The sequence below is a fragment of the Corythoichthys intestinalis genome, chromosome 7 (assembly GCF_030265065.1).
Source record: "Corythoichthys intestinalis isolate RoL2023-P3 chromosome 7, ASM3026506v1, whole genome shotgun sequence".
Classification (NCBI taxonomy): Eukaryota; Metazoa; Chordata; class Actinopteri; order Syngnathiformes; family Syngnathidae; genus Corythoichthys; species Corythoichthys intestinalis.
In genome coordinates, this window is record NC_080401.1 from 2,934,338 (window position 1) to 2,960,129 (window position 25,792).

General features: G+C 40.2%; 1 protein-coding gene across 1 annotated transcript in view; it reads left to right on the forward strand.

The window, feature by feature from the left end:
- The window catches only part of tut4 (terminal uridylyl transferase 4), a 108,299-nt gene that overhangs the window by 13,357 nt on the left and 69,150 nt on the right, over positions 1-25,792 (forward strand). Inside the window, exons 7-10 of the mRNA XM_057840374.1 lie at positions 1,243-1,331; positions 4,783-4,834; positions 13,474-13,543; positions 16,861-16,987. Of these exons, the coding sequence (XP_057696357.1) occupies positions 1,243-1,331; positions 4,783-4,834; positions 13,474-13,543; positions 16,861-16,987 (338 nt within the window). The remainder of the gene's footprint in view (positions 1-1,242; positions 1,332-4,782; positions 4,835-13,473; positions 13,544-16,860; positions 16,988-25,792) is intronic.

Below are 25,792 nucleotides of genomic sequence, written 5' to 3' on the forward strand. Positions count from 1 at the left end.
ACCTTATTTATATATCAATGAATTGCCTATATGAATTGCCTTTACCTTATTACCTTATCATTGACAATCTCTCCCTTGAGTGCAATGACTGTATATACTGTATATATTTATGACCTTTTAACCTTATATAATTTTCTATACATTAAAATAAACCATAACATGAAATAAACCTTTCAATTAGCATTAAGAACAATACTAATAGCACTTATAGGCCCATTGGCAATGAAACATTATTATTTAGTAAGGCGACAGCACCCTCTGGTGTACAAAAAATGAAGGGAAAAAAAAATTACAAACTGCGTGAAGGCGCTTGAGTTGTTTATTCACCCGATGCGCAGCCAAGCTTGGCACTGAACAGACAGGACAGAAGAGTGTACTCTCCTTTGTTTCTTTGAAATAAGTCAATGTTTTGGACACTCTGGTGCGCTTTTTTTTTGGCTTTGTGCCGCTTTCCCCGCTTGCAAACAGAGCATCCGACATTCTAACTTTCCACGCATGTATTTTTTTAACCCTTCATTAACCGTCGACGGGATGTTGTGCTCGTCGACGGATTTACGTCATCGATGACGTCGACTATGTCGACTAGTCGGGACAGCTCTAGTTTTGTCTGAGGAGGAAAAAAACAAGCAGACTACAAGGCTATACAGAATAAACAGTGACACAGCTTTCGCTAGTGTGACGCCCCCCCCTGGGGTGTTAGGCACACTAAGCCACACGGTTGCTAAGTGTTATATGCTATTGTTTAGCCACAACTGGATTCATTACCTTATTACTATTCATCCTTCACATAGCCGCTGGAAACAGAAATGTTGTTTAATCCATCTGCAGGTGACCGGGAGATTGATTGTTGATTGATTGATAATTTTATGACACTGAAAGGCTGTGCGCGGGTCCTCATGGACACGCAGCACTGGTCCTCATGGGAAATGCAGTCTTCCTTAGGCAAAACACTAACGCTTTTGTCCAATGACGTCGCTAAAATCGACCAAAACTGAAAAGTTACCAAGTGTTGCTTCAAGAACGAGGTTCCCTTTAAAAAAATTTTTTTTTAAATTGAATAACGTTTATAAATGTACTGGAATACTGGATAATTGGTCTTGAAAGTCCTTTAAAAGTGCTTGAATTTGAACATGAAAAAGGTGTACGAACCCTGTATCTAAAAGCCTGAAAACACATTTCCTCTCTGGTACACTAAAACGTAAGCTACACATACTGTATAATATGTTGTCCTTTATTTTCCAGATTGCAGTCTAAGTCTCTATGGTTCTTGTCTTACCCGATTTGCCTTTAAGACGAGTGACATCAACATTGATGTCCGCCACCCATCCACAGTAAGTTTGTCATTTTAGCAGACATTTGGACTCGAGTCACAGGGACTTGGACTCGAGTGCAAATTTGATTACTCGCAACTCGACTCGGCCTTGAAGAAAAAATCTCAGACTCGGACTTGACTCACTTGAGCTAGGAGGATCTCAGACTTGAGACTCAACTTGTGAGGCAATAACTTGAGAGGAAATGAGAATGAAATATTTTCATTATCGTCATTGTTGACAAAAACAACGCTGGTGACAGGACGTAAAACCCGTTACGGAAGAGGCCGTTAACTCATTTACAAGTCCATTGCATTTTTGTCTGTTTCGCTCATGTGGTCCTCAAAAGTCATCAAAGCCAGGCTGAGTACATTCCCAATTCAAAGTTCGCATCCTGGCAAGTCTGTTCAAATGATGGGTGTGACATTATATTGAAATGGTGATATATCTCATTATTTTATATCCCAAAAGGTTATCGATTTGCTCCTGCCAATAATTGATATATCGTTTTAAAAAGGTGTCACTGTTTTTAAAAAAACGTAACCAACAGGTTGTTACCAAAATTTTCTATTAAAATAGTATCTGTTAATAAATTAGCTGCTTTTGACAGCAATAGGCGTCCAATTCATTTTGACTTGGTTCATTTGCCCCTCCCAAGACAAAATGGATTGGACGTCTAGCGCCGTCAACAGCAATGAAATAAGAACATTCAAAGTCTTCCTGGTTTGGGCAGCATTTACAGGTCACTTCCTGGTCATTCTAGGGAATTTGCAGGTCACTTCCTGTTCATTTTGAGATATTTCTTTTACATTTGGGGACATCCCTGGGTTACTTTTTGTTCAGTAACACAAAATCAACATGGCGTGAACAGTAGATGCCCTCCATTTATCTAGAAGTTACCCAAAAATGTCCTGAAATCAACAGGAAGTGATCAAAAATCAACAGCAGATGACCCGAAATGCTGCAAAATGAACTCACGTGGTGCAAGTGATCCCGACACAGAAGCGTTAGCTTTTGCTCCATTTCCGTTGGATCTCGGGCACCTAATAAATGGCTAATATCTTGTTCGTCTCTACACAGCAGCAAGCATAGCGATTGAAAAATAATTTTTCTTCTGAACACCTTAGAAGCAGTTTTTTTTTTTACTGGTGCAACAACACTGGCTCATGCCTTGTGGTCTCCGTTCCAACGTCATTGACAACATTTCACTGGAAAAAAAATCATTTGCCACTTGGTCAAAGCTGTCTTCAGTAAAATGTTTAGATCAAACAACAGAATACTCCCCTGGTTCACTCTACTGTCTTTATGTGCTCAAACTACTCGGCACTCAATGCTTGGCAGTGTTCGTGTGGGCGCAATTTCCGACACAACGCATATAGTATACAGTGCTGCTCGAAAGTTTGTGAACCCCACAGCGATGGTCAGATTTTTTGTAAAAAAAACTAAAATAACCTTATTAAATGTTAAGTTATACCCAAATCCACAATACTGACATTCCAAATAATGGACTGAAACAAAAGAAATAGTTATATTGGCATTCTTTATTTAAAAAAAGTGGTTGATTTAAGAAAAACTCAGATATCATGTGTGCAAAAGTATGTGAACCCCTTCAGTTAATAAGATATTGCGCCTCCTTTTGCAGAGATTACCTCAACCAAACGGTTTCTGTAGTGACTAATCAGCCTCTCACATCTACTTTGGGGGATTTTTGCCCATTCTTCCTTGCAGAACGCAGTCAGTTGAGAGAGGTTTGATGGGCGTCTGGCATGAACTGCTCGCTTCAGGTCCCGCCACAGCATTTCAATGGGATTTAGGTCAGGACTTTGACTGGGCCAGTCCAGAACACGAATCTTCTTCTTTTTCAGCCATTCCTTGGTTGTATTGCTGGAATGCTTTGGATCATTATCATGTTGCATGATCCACCTTCTGCCAAGCTTTAACTTCAAAACAGATGGCGTCAGGTTATGTTCTAGGATTTGACAATATTCCTCAGAATTCATGATTCCCTGGACTATGTGGAGTTGTCCAGGTCCTGAGGATGAAAAGCAAGCCCAGATCTTGACATTCCCACCTCCATGCTTCACTGTTGGGAGAAGGTTCTTTTGGTGGTATGCAGTGTTGACTTTTCGCCAGACATGGCGGTTTTGGTTGTGACCAAACAGTTCAATTTTGCACCTACATCAGTTGATGAAAACTCTTTTTAATTTAGTCTCGACAACACAACTGTTAAAAAAACAAAAAAAACCTACTGAATTGATTGATTAGGAAATCAGGTTGAAATAATAGAAAATTCCAAAATGTTGAGGGGGTTCACAAACTTTTGAGCAGCACTGTATATTGTTAACAATATCAACAATAACTCATATTGTTCTGATAAAAACTATTGAATTGCTTGAAAAAACAAAAACAACTAAAACGACAGTGAAACTCCACGGAAGAGCTTGTGGTTACCGAATCTAGCTTCACAACCAATAGCGGAAGATGTAAACTGGGATTAAAACTGCATTTTGCACTTATTTGGTTTATTTAATTAACAAAAGGACTCCAGGTTTTGTTTCTGTGAAGTCCAATCTATCGAATTCAGTCAAGTAACCCCTGAGGTGACAGTGGACTTAATCCCAATTTTAGATGCGCACCACCCCCAAATAGAAATAGTATGACTTTTAAACGCCGTATTTATAAGCATCTGGAAATGTTAAAGCAATAGTCCAACACTGCATACATTTCATTTACTTAATAAAGCAAGTTGCAATGCAACTTTCACCATACAGTATCTACTCAATACACTAAGTGAGCGAAACCATCTTGTAATTGTTAACAGATGACCACCCATGCAATGTCGTTTTCCGCCTGCACATGAATGGTTCGTCCCAGCTCCCTTGCTGCATCAGAAGTTATCAAAATAAACTCATTAATTTGATATATAATAACATGTATGTGTGTCCGTTGTGTAGCTCAAAATGGCATTATGTTTGCTTTTATCCTTATTTTTAAAATTCTCATCTAACTTCATTGCTCTTTTAAACTGACAACATTCATAATATTCTATTATTACTCGGAATAATAAGTCCCTTTCTATCTATTGCTTTCACTCTCTCTCTCTTTGATGGACTTTTTGGATACTAAGATGGTCGATGACATTAAGATCTTTGCTTTGATTGGTGTCTTGTCTGTAGCCAGACATTAAGATCTTTGCTTTGATTGGTGTCTTGTCTGTAGCCAAAGAGGCCAAATAGCCGTCAGTTGTTGTTGTTTTTTTAAGAGCAAATCTGTATCATCACTGTGTTCGTAAACCAACGTACTGTATATCAGCTTCCTCGTATCACACAAGGATTTTTTTCAATCCATAGTGTCTCATTGATGTGAACTCACTGACAATATCTACCATGGCCTTCTTTTTGTGTTGCGTCGTATCAATTTTCAAAGCATTTGAAGTCTTAAACAGTTTTTCTCAATGCTTTCGCACATCTAGATGACACAACCGGAAGTCCTGATTCAAGTGCTTGACATCCTCAAAAACAGCAGTAAGTGTCATTTAAACTTTCCTTTAGTTCCCTCAAAATTCTACAGACAACACCCCATGAAAAATTGAACTCAATGAAGTCCTCGCAAAAATGCGCTGGCAAAAATCAAGTCAAATATGTAGAATAAAGAGGAAAAATGTTACGACACTAGTAGCCCAAAATTGTGGCGTAAGAGAAGCGTTTCTTCACAAATCTACTCAACTAAAAGTAAAAGGTATTTAGTGGTAAAACTACTGATAGAAGTACATTATTCCCCCAAAGAGGAAAAGTAATTTTAATGGAGTAAATATAACGTGTTATTACCCACCGCTGCTTGAGGGGCATAAGAGTTCACCCAAACAGTTTACATCTGTTTTGTGGATTTGGAGAAGGCATTTGACATTGTCCTTCAGGGAGTTCTGCGGGTGGTCCTCTGGGAGAACGGCATACCGAATCCCCTGATACAAGTGTATTGGTCCCTGTACGACTGGTGTCTGAGTTGGGTCCACAAATCTGGCAGCAGTGACGTTCCTAGCCTACATGGTGCCCTGGGCGACAAGACGCTTTGGCACCCACCCCCATCACAAAAACAAACAGCAACAATTGACCCAGAAAATACAGCGCATGAAGTATACTTAGCACAAGCCAACAACCAAAACACAATATTTGTTAAGAATGTTACATTTAATGACACTATCAAACGAGTTGAAAGTGTACAACAATAAGTATGTGCAAGAGAATATTAATTTAATATCACAAATTTAATAAAATTGTCAAGTTCAAGTACGAATCCTTAGGTAGACATTTATAATATTACCCAAAACAAGGAGAGAAGGCACTCAATTTGGTTGAAAAGCTTGCAAGGAGAAAGACGAAGCTAATTAGCTTCAGACATCGTTCTAACTAGCCCCTCCTTCACCTCGCCTTTTATTTGGGATGGCGAGTCGAGTGCTTTGCCCTAAAAGGGAAAAAGGAGAAGCAAGCTGGCGACACCTCTTGTCTTTGTTTGGCTATGTTTGTGCAAGTTGGTGGGATTATATACATAAATGTCAGCACATTTCAGCACAGCAAAGTGGCCTCTTCTGACCTTGACCACGCAAGACAAAACATTCTGTCTTTGTGAAAAATAATTATAAGCAAAAGCATGTCTTCATTGCGGGCAGCAATTGATAAAAGCACATATATAATAACAACCTAATAACTATCTCATCAAATACATTTCATGAAGCAATAGCATTTGGTAAGCAATAAAATGCAACAATATGATTCATTCATTCATTCATTCATTTTCCATGCCGCTTTTTCCTCACGAGGGTTGCGGAGGTGCTGGAGCCTATCCCAGCTAACTACGGGCAGTAGGCAGGGTACACCCTGAACCGATTGCCAGCCAATCGCTGGGCACAAGGAGACATACAACCATTCACGCACACAATCATACCTACGGACAATTTAGAATGTTCAATCAGCCTACCATGCATGTTTTAGGGATGCGGGAACAATATGATTCCTTAAATGTATTGAAGTTGACCTGTGGAACCTAGGCCGAATGACAAGGCAGTATTATCAAGAGCTAAACATGTCAAAAACGTCTCTTGCTGCAATCAATTAATCATGGAACATCCTATTATAGCAATCAATACTTTATTACGAGCCTTCATTGGTAAAAGCAAATATTTAATCACCATTTAATAATTATCTTATCAACAATCTTGTAAGAATAATTAGGTGTAGAAGATTCCCCGTTTGCTCGGTTGTCTCAAGACTTGTTGACCACTACAGTGGCTGCAGTTAGAGAACACATGAGATGCACTCAAATACTTTATTGGGCTCACGTACAGGTTTACATACATCTACACACATTCAGGGCACTTTCACATTAGACCAAGAGGCCTAGAGTCCGGTTGAAGAGCTACCTCGCAATAACACTTGCAAATGACTTGTTGAAAAGGTTCAGTATTCACACTGCGCCAACCAAACTTTTGAGTAGAATAGAATAGAATAGAATAGAATAGAATAGAATAGAATAGAATATCACTTTTTTGTCATTATACAGTTGTACAATGAAATTGCGGCGCATCTCCCTTTACAGTGCAGGACAAGTAAAAATCTCAAAGGTGACGTGCAAGAATAAAAGTATAAAATTTAAATAAATACAAAATGTGTATGAGGTAGTCCTATGTTCAGGCTGTGCAAATAATTGAAGTGAAGTAGCAGCAGTTGAAAGTGAAGGCATTGAGTATTGCACATTCTATACTGCATGTAAATGCAATATACAAACATCACGTGGACGAAAGCCGCTCTCATTGATTGGACAAATTTAGATGCGGTAATACCTCCCTCCTGTAGGTGGAGGGAGCGTGGAGCGTCACAGCGTGGTGCGATGACACTGCACGTAATGTAACATAAACGCATCCTTTTCCACTTGCATTTACAAGCGAAGCAGGGTGCGCTTAAAAGTGGACCGAGACCCACAATATTTGGGCGGACCAGAGTTTGTTTGTTTGGTCCGAACTAAAGTTCAGATGTCCGTTCACATTTACAAAATGAAGTGGACTATCTGAGAAAAAAAAACTTAGGACCGTTTAAAAAGGACCAAACAGTACTAGTGTGTTAGCACCCTTAGTATCTGGTGAATAACATACAGACATATAGTCAACATTCACTTATTCTTAATGTGTTTCCCTTATTAATCATTAAACCTCATCATTTTAGCTATAAACCAAGCACAGTGAACATTTGCACGCTATCTCCCTCCATACCAATCCATTCACTGCTCGCAATAATTATTTTGATATAATGGTAACAGTTGTAGCTGACAAAAACTAGCTAATAACAAAATTACGAGTTTAAATGATCAGAAAAAAAATAAACACAAAACAAATTTAACAGAACTACTCCACCACCTATTAATGTGAGAAATGTTCAAGATCTATGTGCAGTGCCTTTAATTTACTTTACAAGGCATACTCATATCATCATTGAAGGAGCTGACATATGAACCGGGAAACGCAGAACCGGAAATAAAGACTTGAGCAGTTTCCAAAATGTGCCGCTCTAAATAGAAAGTAAATGAATTAATTGGCTAAACTATTAAACAACTTAAACATTTCTTAACAGAAAGAATACATATACATTATACAACTACGTCAAATATTCAAGTTTAAAAAAAAAAATCCTGACACAATAAGAAAGTCAACCCTAGGTGAGTGGCACTGTTAACTGGTCTAATCCCCGCCCCCACCTCCTTCTCCTTGTGGTGTTGCGTGCAAACAGTAACAGTGGTCTGCGGGGGCGTCATTGCAATGCTAGGGACGCCAATTATAATGGTAGACAATCACTTGCGTGCACCTCGCGTGCATGCGCCCCTAGCAATTTGCCGCCCCAGGCGACTGCCTGTCCTTTCCGTGCCAGGAACCGGCATTAGCAGTAAATCATATTCGTTTCCAGTGAGGGTTGGACTCAGCCAAAGTTGCCCTTTGTCTTTTTTGTGGTTATATTGTTTATGAAGAGAATATCTGGGCACAGCCAAGGCGTCGAGGGGTTTGGGGGCTTCAGTATTGCATCTCTGCTTTCTGCAGATGATGTGGTTCTGTTTGCTTCATCAAGCCGCAATCTGCAACTCTCACTATAGCTGTTTGCACCGAGTGTGAAGTGGTCAGGATGAGAGTCAGCCCCTCCAAATCTAAGATCATGGTCCTCCATCGGGACAAGGTGGAATGCCCTGTCTGGGTCTGGGATGACGTCCTTCCCCAAGTGGAGAAGTAAATAATAATAAATTGAAATTGATTAGCATTAACATTACATCATGAGGACAATATGCCAAACAATTTCACCGAAAAATCAAAAAATTAATAGAACAAAAACAACAGTGTCAATGGACAGAGGGGCCGTTTTTTATTTTTGCCGCGGCCAGTATCAGCTCCTTTGCAATGGTCTGGGGTTATTTTGCACCCAGCAACTTGAAATGCCACCTTCTGCTATGATGCTAACAGTGCTCGCTGGTTTACTGATGTAACACTGACAAAGCGAGACGCTCGTTGGCAATGTTCGGCACGTTTTCACTGAAAAAAAAAAAAAATCAAGCGGCTAATCAATGTAATTGGGGTCTAATGTCTTTAAGTGACATCCTAATTTATTTGGCTTCCTGCTGTCTGCTACAAACATTTTTAGACACAGTAAAAAGATGGTCTTTCCTCGTCCCCCACTGTATCAAGGCCAACGTTACATCTACGTCTCGTATTTCCTTGTGTTAGCTCTTAATATCCAGTGCTCTTTGCTGTGTGCTCTTGTTTGGTTCAAACATACTGCACGCAGTCTGAAAATGAGAGCGCCACTGCCACCCACTGAGTGGATGTGCAATTACACTATATTGTAGTCCGGCAAAAAAAGTATGTTCCCCGAGGTCACATGCGACACCCCTGCATCCCACTATTTGAAAAGTACTGCACTAGCGATTAGTGTTGCACCGATACCATTTTTTGAGCCCGATACAGATACCTGGCTGTACAGTATCGGCCGATACCGATACCATTCCGATACCACTCTGTTAGCAAAAAACCCCCCATATATATATATGTATATATATATATATATATATATGTTAGGGCTGTCAAACGATCAAAAATTTTAATCGAGTTAATTACAGCTTAAAAATTAATTAATTGAAATTAATCGCAATTAATCGCAATTCAAACCATCTATAAAATATGCCATATTTTTCTGTAAATTATATATATATTCTTTAAAATAAATTGTTGGAATGGAAAGATAAGACACAAGATGGATATATACATTCAACATACGGTACATAAGGAGTGTAGTGGGCATTTCACTCTACTGTCATTTAAATCTGTCTATGCTGTCCTCACTCCGAAGCGTCTACTTTTTCCAAAGCTAGACAGCTAGTGAACAACGCCTTAATAATCAGACTTCTTCCTTTTTCATCTGATTTATTAATAAAATGGCCTCAAACCATTGTCCTCTTTAGACAGTCGTAAACTACAAAAAAAAAAAGTACACAAGGATTGCATTAGCAACAACGTTAGCTTAGCACGCTATACAGGTTCACTAAACATAAACAAAAAGCGTCTCATACAAAAAATATAACATTTCGCTTACTAACATAATATGTACATTCTTTACAACAACCATACTTACGGACAAATCTTGTCCAAGGATCATATAAGCACAACATTACAACGTAGGCGTCAGCCCAAGACGTCGTGCAGCCATATTGAACTGGCAAGAAAACAATAAACCATGTCGCAAAGCGACCACAAGAGTTCGCTGTTAGACAGCACAAAAAGCCTTGCTGTAAAACTTACCAAAAAGCAGAATACTACCTGAGCGGGACATGTGCGTTAATTGCGTCAAATATTTTAACGTGGTTAATTTAAAAAAATAATTACCGCGCGTTAACGCGATAATTTTGACAGCCCTAATATATATATGTATGTACGTACAGTATAAGGGATGCAACGATACAGTTAAGTCACGGTTCGGTACGATTTTCGATACAATTCAATACATTTAATGCTCTGAAACAGAAAATACAGCTGTTATTATTATTATTATTTATTTATTTATTTTTTTATTTTTTATTTGCTAACAAGCAAAAATAACAGTGCCATCATATAAACAAGCATTTTAGTGCATAATATTTATGTGCTTACTTCTTACTGATCTGACAAAATTTTGTATATAAGTGCTGAGAACAATCTTTACTGTTTGTAACGTGGGGCACAGTGTTGATTGCTGCAGCTCTCTTAGCAGCTATATTTACCATATAAGCAAAACATCCTATTTGTGGTCCGAGTCCATCTGTAACATGTACTCAATTAACAATATTTGCAGCATTATCTATAGTCACTGGTATGGATTGATTTGGCCTGCTTAACTTCCATTCAGTCATGGCGGTTTCTATTTCATCAATGTAGTATAGACCCTACCCATGTGACGTCACTCCTTCCTCCTGACTGGTGCCGCCCAATTGTCCGTCAACACATCATGTTTCCCTGTTACGGCTACGTACAGTCCTCCTATTTACGACGTGTTTTTCTGCTCGTTAACATTAATAATCAAAATGGTGAAGGCGTGTGTGGCGGTCGGTTGCAATAACAGAGAAGATAGACGGAGAAGACGGAGAGACTTGAAGTTCTACCGGATTCCGAGAGACCCGGAGAGATGAGAGCGAGATGGGCTGCTGCAATTCGACGAGAAAACTGGGCTCCAAACGATTACCACAGATTATGTAGTAGTCATTTTATATCTGGTAAGATGCATTTAATATATATTTAGAGGGTTTTGGGCTGACAACCACAATTAAGATCATTGCTTGGCTAATCGCCGACAACATACACGTATGTATGTAGTGAGAGTGCTATCGCTAAACCATATAAACATTAAAAGCCCTAACTCCATTGACAAACGACATTAAAACCATTGGACTTGACAGTGGATGTTAGCAATAACAAAAGATTTTGAATTGAAAATTTTGTAACTCACCTTTCCAAGCACAAGATAGATTCCTGCCGAATTTTCGTGGACGAGGACCTGTTTCACCCAACCAGCAACGAAGTATTTATAAGCCTCCAAGCTCTTAAAGTTTTTCAAACTTTCGTGAGAATAGGCTGATTTTGTGTGGACAAGATAGTTGTACAGTTCAGGGTAGCTAGCAGATGTCAGGCAAATACGGCAGAGACAGCGGGTCGAAAAACATCGATTTAGGCATCAAATTTGGATCTGGCGAATGGATAAACTGAAGCTTTTCCACATAACGCCTTTTATGCAACGCATCAAGTGAGTTTACGGCATCCGAAAGCACCGGGTCTTCCATGAAATTCATTATAAATTGCTCGATCAATTGAGACCATTGATAATACAGACACAAAATGATGGACAAGTGGGCGGAACCATACAGCGAGCACGTGATTTTGTGACGTCGGTGGGTAGGGTCTATATGGACTAAGCGTCGCTCTGGGCTCACGCAGCTAATGGCATGGGATCTAATGAAGCACATCTAGGTTGCTATTTGATGATATCTAGTGTGTGCGCGCGAGAGTTGGCATGGGATCTAACTTAGTACATCTAGGTTGCTATTTGATGATATCTAGAGTGCGCGCTGCGCCGCTTCAGTGTTTTCTGGCCACAGAAGTCACTCCTGCTCGTTACTGCACAACATATGACAATCGACTTTCATAAACAGGACGAGTTTGAAGTACGGTTCTCTTAATTTGCCACTCATTGTTCATCATGAAACCATGAGTTTGCTTAGTCTCCCACGGTCTTAATGTTTCTGATCCCATCGGCGCTACAACAGCAAACGTTAGCTTACGCATGCTAATCGTTTGTGAATGCCATGTTAGATGAGCAGCGAAACATCGCGGATATGCGTTGTAGTGTACATCCGTAATATCGAAGACAAAGGTGTAAATTTCGTTTGGTAATGGCGAGACAAAGACTTACAGATGCAATGATTTGGGAAGTTACCTCACGTTAGGAGGACAGAATATTTGCATGCAAGTGATGCCAGTAGATGGTATCGGCGCCCTAAATGTTGGTACTCGTCGATACCGATACCACCAGTTCGGGCCGGATCGGCGCCCCCTGCCGATACTGGTATCGGTATCGGTGCAACTTTACTAGCGATACAGATAGACGCTTGGTCATCCGGGAGGGGTTCAGAGTAGAGCTGCTGTTTCACCACATTGAGAGGAGCCAGATAAGGTGGCTAGGACATCTGATTAGGATGGCCCCTGGACGCCTCCCGGTGAGGTCTTTCGGGCATGTCCCACTGGGAGGAGGCCCCTACAAACATTCCATATTTTACAGATACTGTATGTAGCTCCACCAGAGCTATACAAGACAGTTTACGCTGAAATTAATCGCCTCAAGTTTACTTGTGATGTTTTTTTTATTATCCAAAGATGCACTGTAATTTCAGTTGTGCTGAACTTAATTTTAACATGTTCCATTGTCTGTTGTGAGTTTTTTTTTTAGAGTAAACGAACATCAATATTTGAAAAGAAATGGCCCAATTTTACTTTGCATATTAAGCAGCAGAACCACTGCAGCCATTTTTATTTGCACAAAGTAGCGATGTATAAAGTTTTCCAGGACTTGAATATTTTACCTAAATGAAACCTTTAACATGTTTTATTTAGCTTACATTATGTGATTAGTTGTATAATCGCCCTGTTTGAGCTGTTTGCATGGATAGTTTTTTTTTTTTATCTGGTCTTTGACTGAATAGTTGCTGCTGGTTTTATATTGTGAGGAAAAGTTTTTAAAAATTTTACTTAGGTGAGATTTCTTGTTTTTTATGGTCTGCTAACAGCACTAACCTTGAATAGGGGTGGGGGGCATCTAAATCTTGACAGGCAGATTTTACTCAATATGACTGGGGTTGGCAATAAAAAACCCTGATTGGAGAGAGCTATAGTACAATGATGATTTTGAGCTCAAAGGCTATAAATATTTGTATGAATTATTGCAGTTTTCATTATTGTGTGCTGACTTTTTGGAATAAGTTGTTCATTATAAATCTGCACCACTTGTGTTTTGCATACTTTATGGGATTTGGAAAGTTAACTTAATTCTGCTTAAATCTAACGAGACTTTGTGTGACTTCATTGACATGATGTATTTTCTACTCTTTCAAGCTGAATTTTCAGAGGTTGTGTCGGACTTTCACGCCAAAGTTCCTTCCATAATCTGTCGAGATGTTAATAGGTAAGTGATACTTGTATCCCGTTGTGCCGGCTTTTAGCTTTAAATGCACATTTATGTTTGAAAAGTACTTTGCTTGGTGAAAAAAATTGTGTGACTCTGTGAGCACAAACAAGCTATTTTCATCGTATCTTAGGCCTGAACGTTTACTGTTTAAAGTCACCCGAGGTCTATTGAAATACAGTGAAGAAAATAAGTATTTGAACACCCTACATTATTTCATGGTTTGAAATCATGCATGGCACGGAAGGTTCCCCTGCTTGAACCATCACATGTCAAGGCCCGTCTGTGGTTTGCCTAGGACCATTTGGATGATGCAGGGGAGTTTTGTGGTCAGATGAGATCAAAATATATATAACAAAAAAAAATTGGTCAAAATTCCACTAACTGTGTTTGGAGGAAAAAGAATGATGAGTACTATTTCAAGAACACCATCCCAACTGTGAAGCATGGGCATCATGCTTTGGGAGTGTTTTTCTGCGCATGGGACAGGAAACTTTACAGTGCACTGTACTAAAGCGAGGATGACTGGGGCCCTTTATTATGAGATTTGGGGAACAACCTCCTGCCTTCAGTCAGAGCATTGAAGATGGGTCGTGCCTGAGTCTTCCAACATGACAATGACCTGACGCACACAGCCAGGCGAACTAAAGAGTGGCTCCGTAAGAAGCATGACAAGGTTTTAGCATGGCCTAGCCTAGCCGATCTCCAGATCTAAACCCAATAGAAAACCTTTGGAGGGAGCTCAAACTCCGTGTTTCTCAACGACAGCCCAAAAATCTGACTGATGGGTGGGCCAAGATGCCTCATGCAGTGTGTGCGAACCTGGTGAAAACCTACAGGAAAAGTTTGACTACTGTAATTACAAACAAAGTCTGCTGTACTAAATATTAACATTCGTTTTCTCAGGTGTTCAAATACTTATTTGTAGCTGTATCACACAAATAGTTAAAAAATCATACATATTGATATCTGGATTTTTAGATTATCTCTCACAGTGGACATGCACTTACGAGGACAATTTCAGACCCCTTCATGATTTCTACGTGGTAGAACTTGCAAAATAACAGGATGTTCAAAGACTTATTTTCTTCACTGTATACGGTTTCTTATTGACTTTTATTACGTTTGTTTTTATTACCAAAATCTATTCCACTGAAAGTTTAGAAATACAGGGAATCCTCGAGTTAAGAATGAATTCCGCTCCTATGATGGCGAAATAACCCAATCATATTTCACTGTTAAAGTCGAAATTTACGTCAAAATACTTTGTTTAAAATACCTAAAATACATTCATATGAATAGATGAGAGCCTGTAATGACCATTATTGCTTTTATTGTTCTTGTTCTTCATTATTTAGCAACTTAAATATTTATTTTTAAATAATAAGTATTGTATTGTAAATAAATACTTGAATATTTAAATCCTGAACTAAATATTTATTTAAATCCTAAATGTAAATCTTAAATTTAAATTCTATATATATATATTTTAAATTCTAAATATATTTATGAAATTTATATCTTAAATATATATCCTAAATCTGAATTTTATATTAAATCCTGAATGTATATGTTATATCTAAATACTATATTTAAATTAGGGCTGTCAAACGATTAAAATTTTTGATCGAGTTAATTACAGCTTAAAAATTAATTAATCGTAATTAATCGCAATTAATCGCAATTCAAACCATCTATAAAATATGCCATATTTTTCTGTAAATTATTTATATTCTGTAAAATAAATTGTTGGAATGGAAAGATAAGACACAAGATGGATATATACAGTGGGGAGAACAACTATTTGATACACTGCCAATGCCATTGGCAGTGTATCAAATACTTGTTCTCCCCACTGTACATTCAACATACGGTACATAAGGACTGTAGTGGGCATTTCACTCTACTGTCATTTAAATCTGTCTATGCTGTCCTCACTCCGAAGCGTCTACTTTTTCCAAAGCTAGACAGCTAGTGAACGACGCCTTAATAATCAGACTTCTTCCTTTTTCATCTGATTTATTAAGACCGTCATAAAACTACAAAAAAAAAAAAGTACACAAGCATTGCATTAGCAACAACGTTAGCTTAGCACGCTATTCAGGTTCACTAAACATAAACAAAAAGCGTCTCATACAAAAAATAGAACATTTCGCTTACTAACATAATATGTACATTCTTTACAACAACCATACTTACGGACAGATCTTGTCCAAGGATCATATAAGCACAACATTACAATGTAGGCTTCAGCCCGAGACGTCGTGCAGCCATATGAACTGGCAAGAAAAAAAGAAACCATGTCGCAAAGCGACCACAAGAGTTCGCTGTTGTGCTGCAGCACAAAAAGCCTTGCTGTAAAACTTACCAAAAGGCAGAATACTGTCTGAGCGGGACATGTGCGTTAATTGCGTCAAATATTTTAACGCGATTAATTTAAAAAATTAATTACCGCGCGTTAACGCGATAATTTTGACAGCCCTAATTTAAATCTTAAATCTGGAAACTGTTGAAACTAAATATTTAGCGTAATATGCAAATTCACCTGACTGGAGACCGGAAGTAACAAAATAAAAGCTGGAGAAGCGCAGACTGTTTGTTTACGTTGCTTGAAAATGAATAAAACCTACTCATTGGTGGCAGTCAGCTCTTGGACATGATTTATTGTGATAATAACAATATCTATGTAAAATACACATTTAGGAGAAACCATTTAAGGAGTATTTTGTGCTTTTAGTGTCACTTTTACGCACGGGATTTTTGCAGATGAAGATAGAAAAGTCAACCTTGCTGTCCAGTCCAGTATGTTGTAAATGTGCAAAAAAAAAGTGACTGTAAACATTTCACACCACATTTTTAACACTGCGTGGCACTAAATGTGAGAAAATGTTGTCGTTACTTTCGGCATGTGCTGCTTTACAAATGGCGCCCTATAGTATCCACCCAATCAATAAAACTAAATGCAAACAGTTTCAAAACAAACCATTGCAACGCCACTCTAATTAAACTAATCCTCGAAGCAGCAAAATTTGATTCTGATTTTTTTTCTAATCGAATTACTCGAGTTAAAAGATTAATCATTGCAGCACTAAAAGAATATTTGTTTTTGAGAAACTGGGGGAAATGGCTGACGTACAGGGTAAAATGCGTACAATAGGGAACCCTGCCTCATGGTAGAGTAACACACAGGCTCTTTTGTTTTTAATTAATTGGATTTATAATGATTAAAAAATAGAAAATAATTTCATATTATTCAAATATGTTAAACTTGACAAGTTCTTAATTGAATCTGACATATTTTGTTTGTTTTTTTACAGTGGCCTAATGTGCAAAGTGAGTGCAGGCAATGATGTTGCTTGTCTCACAACAAATCACATGGCAGCTTTAACTAAAATGGAACCCAGATTGGTTCCCCTGGTGCTGGCTTTCCGATATTGGGCAAGGGTGAGTACATAAGTCAAAAAGAAGTTAAAGATGATACAGTCACAGTACTGGACTTCATGAAATACAGTAGTACCTCGACATACGAGCGCTTCTGTAAACGGAAGATTTAATTTGCGAAAGGTTTTTAGACGCTTTTTTCGCTTTATATTGTGAAATTTTTTTTAAAGGGTCGACAATATAAATGGCCCGGTGGCCCGGATGTACTTTTAAAGACGTTGGTGCTCAGTCATACCGAGTCAGCAAGTTGAACTCCGAAAGGATGATGCCAGAAGTCCGTATATTTTGCTGCCTTTATTGAACATTTCCTGACATGAACACTTTGCAGAGTGAAACGAAAAATGAAAATGAAATGAAAAAAAGTCTAGTCCTCAATGACAGACATTATTCATAGCAACGTCAATCTGCAATTATCATTAGCTACACACATAACACCTATGCAAACAGTTACCAGGCACATGCAGGGGGGGGGGGGGTGCTTGAGCACCTGCCCCTTTGCCCCTACATGCCCAAAGTGCCCCTTTTGACTGGGCTTCTTTTTTTTTGTGCGTATGTGTGTGCAGGCACACCACTGAGTACTTTACTTGAGCACAGAAAACACCTTTTTAAAGAAAAAAAAAGGAAAAAAACAAAGAGAAAAAAAAGAAGAAGAAAAAAACGTCTGCGTGCCGCTAATAACCGCCCCTCCCCGCACCACCTCCCCCCTGCATGCCCACTCGCTTGCTCGCCAGGCAAATGTCTGGCCAATCTCCTATAACCCCACCGGCTTCTGCGCTGGGGCGGGGAATAATAACGTGGCTTCCGCGTCGCATCGTAGCAATCAGTTGGGACCCCAATGTCACACCCTCGCTCCGGCGCGGAGGCCGGCCGCTGATCGCTTCGCGTCGCGACTCTGGTGGCGAGCAACCCAATAGCCAGGCGTCAGATCGGCGAGTGCCCGGTTTGTGCGAGGCGGTGGGGGGACCGGTGGTGTGCGGATAAATAGCCGCCCCGCGTGAAATGTCCCCCCTGACGGGAACGCTTATTTATAACGCTTTATTGAGGTGAAAACATCAAATGTCTTCATGGACGCATTACAGTAATGGATTTACGACTGTAAAATCAGTTTTAATAAATAAATTGCACAAAATACTAGTACTGTATTTTAGTAACAAATCGTGGACTGGACCACATAACCATCTTAGAACAGAAATGTATTAGTCTACAGCAGGGGTGGGCAAACCGGTCCTCGAGGGCCGCAGTGGGTCCTGGTCTTTGTTCCAACTGATTCAGCACAGACGGTTTAACCAACGAGGTTTCAGTGGAAACAAGAAGCACCTGACTGCAATCAACTGATTGTACTTGTAAGAAACCAGATTGGTGAAAGGCTGTCCTCATGATGGGTATGAACAAAAACCCGCACCCACTGCGGCCCTTTGTGGAATAGTTTGCCCACCCCTGGTCTACAGGTTTTCACGACCATATCCCAATGACAATCACACAAGTATAACATTTATTAGTTCAAGCAGAGTAAAATAATACATATTCACGGTACAAGAAAATCGTTTCCATGTCCATCGATTGGTAAGAAAAAGCTGTTTGTACTAGTGACGTGTGGGCGCACAATAATGAAATAGATAAACAAATAAATAAAATAAAATAAAATAAACGCTCAATTAAGCCTTATAAATAAGCGTTCCCGTCAGGGGGGACATTTCACACGGGGCGGCTATTTTTCGGCACAACACCTGTTGTGCAACCCCGGCAGCCACGGGTAAGGTTTACCGTGTTGAGTCTAATTAAGCGGCAGGCTCTCGGATGGTGGGGCGCGCCTCGCATCGAGCCCATCGTCTGCCTGAGGCGCGTTATTTTCGGCTGGGCCTTGAGCTGACGGCCAGCTCGACGAGTGGTGGGCATGATTCTTGCTTCTTCAAACTTCTCAGAAATACAGTGATCCCCCGTTTTTCGTGGCTAATTGGGACTAGAACCCGCCGCGATAAGTGAAAACCGCGAAGTAGCGCCCCCCCCACCTTTCTTTTTTCTTTTTTTTTTTGCGTGTTCAGTGTATTTATTCAGATTTAGTATTAGGAAGAGATACAGTGCCTTGCAAAAGTATTCGGACCCCTTGAACCTTGCAACCTTTCGCCACATTTCAGGCTTCAAACATAAAGATATAAAATTTTAATTTTATGTCAAGAATCAACAACAAGTGGGACACAATGGTGAAGTGGAACAAAATTTATTGGATAATTTAAACTTTTTTAACAAATAAAAAACTGAAAAGTGGGGCGTGCAATATTATTCGGCCCCCTTGCGTTAATACTTTGTAGCGCCACCTTTTGCTCCAAATACAGCTGCAAGTCGCTTCGGGTATCAGTTTTGCACATCGAGAGACTGACATTCTTGCCCATTCTTCCTTGCAAAAAAACAGCTCGAGCTCAGTGAAGTTGGATGGAGAGTGTTTGTGAACAGCAGTCTTCAGCTCTTTCCACAGATTCTCGATTGGATTCAGGTCTGGACTTTGACTTGGCCATTCTAACACCTGGATACGTTTATATTTGAACCATTCCATTGTAGATTTGGCTTTATGTTTTGGATCATTGTCCTGTTGGAAGATAAATCTCCGTCCCAGTCTCAGGTCTTGTGCAGATACCAACAGGTTTTCTTCCAGAATGTTCCTGTATTTGGCTGCATCCATCTTCCCGTCAATTTTAACCATCTTCCCTGTCCCTGCTGAAGAAAAGCAGGCCCAAACCATGATGCTGCCACCACCATGTTTGACAGTGGGGATGGTGTGTTCAGGGTGATGAGCTGTGTTGCTTTTACGCCAAACATATCGTTTTGCATTGTGGCCAAAAAGTTCAATTTTGGTTTCATCTGACCAGAGCACCTTCTTCCACATGTTTGGTCTGTCTCCCAGGTGGCTTGTGGCAAACTTTAAACGAGACTTTTTATGGATATCTTTGAGAAATGGCTTTCTTCTTGCCACTCTTCCATAAAGGCCAGATTTGCGCAGTGTACGACTGATTGTTGTCCTATGGACAGACTCTCCCACCTCAGCTGTAGATCTCTGCAGTTCATCCAGAGTGATCATGGGCCTCTTGGCTGCATCTCTGATCAGTTTTCTCCTTGTTTGAGAAGAAAGTTTGGAAGGACGGCCGGGTCTTGGTAGATTTGCAGTGGTCTGATGCTCCTTCCATTTCAATATGATGGCTTGCACAGTGCTCCTTGAGATGTTTAAAGCTTGGGAAATCTTTTTGTATCCAAATCCGTCTTTAAACTTCTCCACAACAGTATCTCGGACCTGCCTGGTGTGTTCCTTGGTTTTCATAATGCTCTCTGCACTTTAAACAGAACCTTGAGACTATCACAGAGCAGGTGCATTTCTACGGAGACTTGATTACACACAGGTGGATTCTATTTATCATCATCGGTCATTTAGGACAACATTGGATCATTCAGAGATCCTCACTGAACTTCTGGAGTGAGTTTGCTGCACTGAAAGTAAAGGGGCCGAATAATATTGCACGCCCCACTTTTCAGTTTTTTATTTGTTAAAAAAGTTTAAATTATCCAATAAATGTTGTTCCACTTCACGATTGTGTCCCACTTGTTGTTGATTCTTGACAAAAAAATTCAATTTCATATCTTTAAGTTTGAAGCCTGAAATGTGGCGAAAGGTTGCAAGATTCAAGGGGGCCGAATACTTTTGCAAGGCACTGTACATATAAGACATGTTTTTTCACTTTTTTCTCCCAAAGTATAATAATAACAAAAAGGAATATATATGTTTTCAAGAACTTAAAATGTAATAATTATGATAAGTTTTAAACATGTTACTGTCCCACCGAATTATTTTTAAACAAGAATAAAGTAGTAGGAAAATGATTGGATTTATTAAATGCTTCATAGTGAGTCTACTCAAATCCTCTCAAGCTGCTCGATGATTGACGCATGCACAAACTTTTTCTATGATTGAATTTTTGAATTGAAGTAATTTTTCTTTTGAAAATGTATTATTTTGTTTAAAGCAACTTAGTTTTTGATTGAATAATAAAAAAAAAAAAAAAAAAATCACAAATGTCCTAGCCAAAATGTGGCCCAAATGCAAAACATGACATCAGTCCAAAAAAGTTGTTTCAATCAAAAAAAAAAATTCAAAGAAAATTTGTTTTCAAATGCTTTTTATGTCTCAAATTTATTTTTGCATTCAAATGCTTTTTTTTTTTTTTTTTTTTTTTTTTGATTGAAGTCTTTTTTTTTTTTAATTGAAAATATACATTTTGATTGAAGCAACTTTTTTTGATTGAATAATAAAGACACAAATCTACCTCCATAGTTATTGAGGGAGAGAGAAATTAAGAAAGCTTTAAAAATAAAACCCACCGGGGAGTCAGATTTTTTTAATTTAAGATTTATATTTCATTATGGAGACATGCATCTTAAGGAAAGGAGGTTAAGTGATGTTAAAAAAAAAAAAAAAAAAATGGAGTTGGAGTACAGCTGGGTGAATTGCACAATTGGTAGGAATAACACAGTTTGCAAGGATAGTCAAGTATAAAATACAACAATTATAAACACAATAACAATATTATTTTTTGATAAGATTTTATGTAATTACCGGTATTAATTATTACGTGCTAGATTTGTCAAATATGGATAATAATGAAATAATAGTTTTGGAAAAACTGTGCTGATGGTGGCTCAGTGACCATCTGATGTGATTTGTTGAAGTTTTGATGTAGAGGTTGAAGGACGAAAAGAGGCAATGACTGACTGAGTCACAGCCAGAAAGTAATGATGACAGTGTTGATTTCTATTCACTATTCCCCCCCTCCCAACTAAAGTATGTCACAGTCACGGCCAATGATACTGTAAAGCTGCATGGTTAAACTGGAAGTTATGTTGTTGTCAGGTGTATTAAATGCTTGTTCATGTGCCCCTTTTGAACCATGAGCACCTGCCCCTCCACCGGTCTCTGCACGGCCCTGTAGCATACATACGTCCGGACATCGCTTAAGGTCTTCGATTACAAGTGAAAACACACAACAAACAATATAAAACATGGTACATATAGGCGTCGCCTCTAGAAGTTTTACAAGCGGCTACATGACTTCTTGGTGTGCGTAAATGGGCTCTTCACGTGCGTAAATGCGTTCCTCTTCACGTGCGGAAGTCTAAAGCACTATCTGCTTTAATCTGCTTACGCCAAAATTAAAACATGGTTGACAATCTCTTTGCCAAAAGAGCAAAAGTCCCCTTTATTTTTGCCCAAACACTGTCCGCACACTTTTGCTTTTCGTATTTCCTTTATTTTGGGGGGCATGAAGTTCATTTATTAACTTCATTACAGGTATTAACATTTAGCTTAAGTTTCAGTATATTAAATTCGGCTGTTCTTTCAATCTGATTTTACCCTTATTATAAAATTTAACGCAAGGGCGGAGGTTTGGTCTTAACATTGGTAGGGACGATATGGCATTTCCTGCATGTACACTTTTTGCTGGGGGCGGGCCATTCTTAATGATCAATGCAAAATAAATCTGTATTGACTTATACTTTTATGTGTATTGGTTCAGCCTACACCGTTTAATTCAAACCTTTGTTTTTCAAAAATGACTAAAGAAACATTTTGAAAACTTCCAGAAAAATGTCTGGATTTTATGAGCAAATTTTATTTGCATTATTTGAACATAAATTATATTAACATATACAGTAAATACAAGCTTGTTAATCATCTCTTACAGTAACTATCCAGGAATGCAAAAAAATAAACTTAAGACCAGTCTTAAGACCACTCAACATTGTCTTGATAAAGAAATTAATATAACTGCAAAAACTTCTTTGTCAGTGAATAACAAAAATTTAAAATCAAAATGGAGCCGTCCTTCATGTAAAACACTACTACTTTTGTCCACAAACGCAGCCAAACTCAACAAAAAAATGAAAGCTCCTGTGGGCTGCTTTAAGACCACATAAATAAAATAAAAAGTAAAATTGAGGACCAGGGGGTAAAACTCGGTTCACTACATTTCTCACAGTTTAATTAATGTTGACAGTAGAAAACACATAAATGAGGACACTTCTTTCTAAGCATCTACCTACTCGAGTTTTGTAGGTTACCAAATTCACACAGTTTCATGTTATGCTAACTCTGATGCAGGTCGGACTTTCAGTAGGAAAATTAGTGGTGTGTTCCCCACTTCCACGACATTGATGTATTTTTACATTTCGTACAGTGGTTGCTGTTGACTGGAAAAATAAATCTAATATCACTAATATCTAATGTGTGTGTGTGTGTCTTGTCAACTCATCAGCCAATCAAATGTGCGATTAGGAGGGGTAAAATGGACCGGTACATTCAGCAAGTGAAAAGAGGTACATATAAATCTGAACAAAATGAAAATGATTCACTTAATAATGGTGGAGTTAATTACAACATTTAAAACATATGGGAAGACAATCTAAATGACCTACAGCAGACATGTCCAAAGTCCGTCCCGGGGGCCAAATGCGGCCCGTGGTCAAATTTCATCCGGCCCCCAGCCTCTGTCATAAAATCAATAACATCTGGCCCGCACACAGACTTAATAAATTGGTCAGCAGTACTGCCACCAGCATATTAAGTAGCTTACACACTAAATGCTGCTCCTCATTTACCCACTAAAAGGCAGCAGCACTCTAAGCAACATTACCCCGTGTTACCCTTTACTCCCAATTTTCTAAAATGGCGGCAATGAACAAAAAAAGTTGACTGCGACGGCCGACGCTTCCAGGATAGGTGAAAATTGGACTATTTCTTCACTAACAGTCGCTGTTTTTAAAGAGTTCAATGTGAGGCGATATTTCCAAACAAGACACGCTGACCTGTACGGCAAGATTACAGGCAGCGAGAAATTGAAGCAACTTGAAGGTAGTTTAATTTCACAGCAGCAGTATTTCGCAAGAGCCTGAGAGTAGAAAAAGAACGGCACAAGGCTAGTTGCGAGATTGTTGAAATTATTACCGTATTGGCCCGAAGAGGGCTCTGATTATAAGACGACCCCCTCTTTTTCAAGACTCAAGTTTGAATAAAAACTTTTTGAACACCAAAAATTATTTTTATACAGAAAATAACTACAGTACATCTGAAACAAATGATTATAACAACATATTTGAGAGAAAAAGCATGTTATTTGGCCTCATTCAAATCTTAATATCTGAACATTTAAATATGTAAACTAAACTGCAATCCCATTCGTAAATGAATGGCTTCTGGCTTTTGAAATGTAAATAAACCAATCTATTGTGATAACTGCATTAACCATCAAAGTGAAGTCTAACTGTAACTGTAGTCTTGAAACAAAGAAAAACATTGCAGAAAAATAATGCAAACTGGTTAAACTTGAGAGTAGCTGAGATCTGTCATGACTGAACATCACTTCAATGATATCTGGTGCCATCTAGCGTCGTGAATGGGTATAACGTCTAGACCGAGAATATAAGACGACCCCCACTTTTTCAGTCTTGTTTCAATGCAAAAAACACTGTCTTATATTAGGGCCAATACTGTTATTAAAAAAGATAATGAGGCAAATGTGACACACAGAATGGCTTGCTAAAATTTGCTTAAATATATTGTTCTATGTAAAGGTTGTCAGCCCCCTTTGCAAAAAGTTTGGACACCCCTGACACCCCATCCCTCCTCCCGCCGCCCAGCAAAGGAGCCACCGTCCCCCCCCCCGGGACCCAGGGTGGTCCCCCGGGCCACCCGCGCGCCCATCAACCGGCCTTCAGGGATGGCAGGAGGGGACGCATCACCAACCCCGCGCCTACACCCACCCCCGCCCGCCCACCCGGGCCACGAGCCACAGCCCCCCAACCGGCACGGCACGCCATGGGACCCCCAGCGGCCCACCAAGCCCCAGGCAAGGCAGGGTCCCCCGCCGGTGCAGGCGACACCCCGCTGATACACCGGCGCCCAGCCAGCGACCCGCGACGGAGCGCAGGGCGGATGCCCAGCCAGAGAAGAGAGGGGAAGGCGGAGGCAGGAGAACGCCCAGGAACTGCAACGGGGCGATGCAAGATCGGAGACCCGACCCCCCAACCCACTCCCGCGGCCGGCAGCCGAGGCAGAGGGGAGGCCACACCCCGGGAGCCACGCCATATAGAAAAAGTGTGGGACCCACCTACCACCCTATTACTGTGGCTGCCAGGTTCCCGACTGGCAGCCATCACCCAGCACCGTGATGGGGGTGTGAGGGGAGGGTAGTGCAATGTATGCATTAAAATAGGATAGCTTGGCTTGGGGCAGTGGGACCGCAGCATGGAGTTTCTGTCCAGCCGCCCATCCCACCGCCCTTTGCCGGAGCTCTCCTGTGGAGTATGATGTGTGTCGTGCATTTAAAAAAGGTGCAGGGATGGCGGGGCCTGTGGTGCGGAGGCAGCCGTGAGCCCCCCCCCCCCCCCAACAGGTCCCAACCATCCCACAACCTTGGTGTGTGGTGCATTAAAAACAGGGGGGAGTCGGGCCGGGACTGTAAAGCCCCGTCCCAACTCTCCCCGGAGAAGTGTATGAGCATGTAAGTGCCAGGGTGAAAAATATTTACAGTGCCGAAGTGAGAAGTGCGTGAGTTAAGAGGCAGGCTCCCGCGGGCGTGGCCCCGTCCACCAGAACCACCGGCCCCAGGGCGGAAGAAGCGTCAGGGCCCCGATCAATCCCCGCCCCAGACCACCCACGGCGCCTCCGCGACCGCCCACCCCCCTCCCACCCACCGAGCACCCACCCTGCACCCCGAGCCGGCGCCACACCAAGCGCCGGCGACCAGGGGGCGTCCACCCCACCGGCAA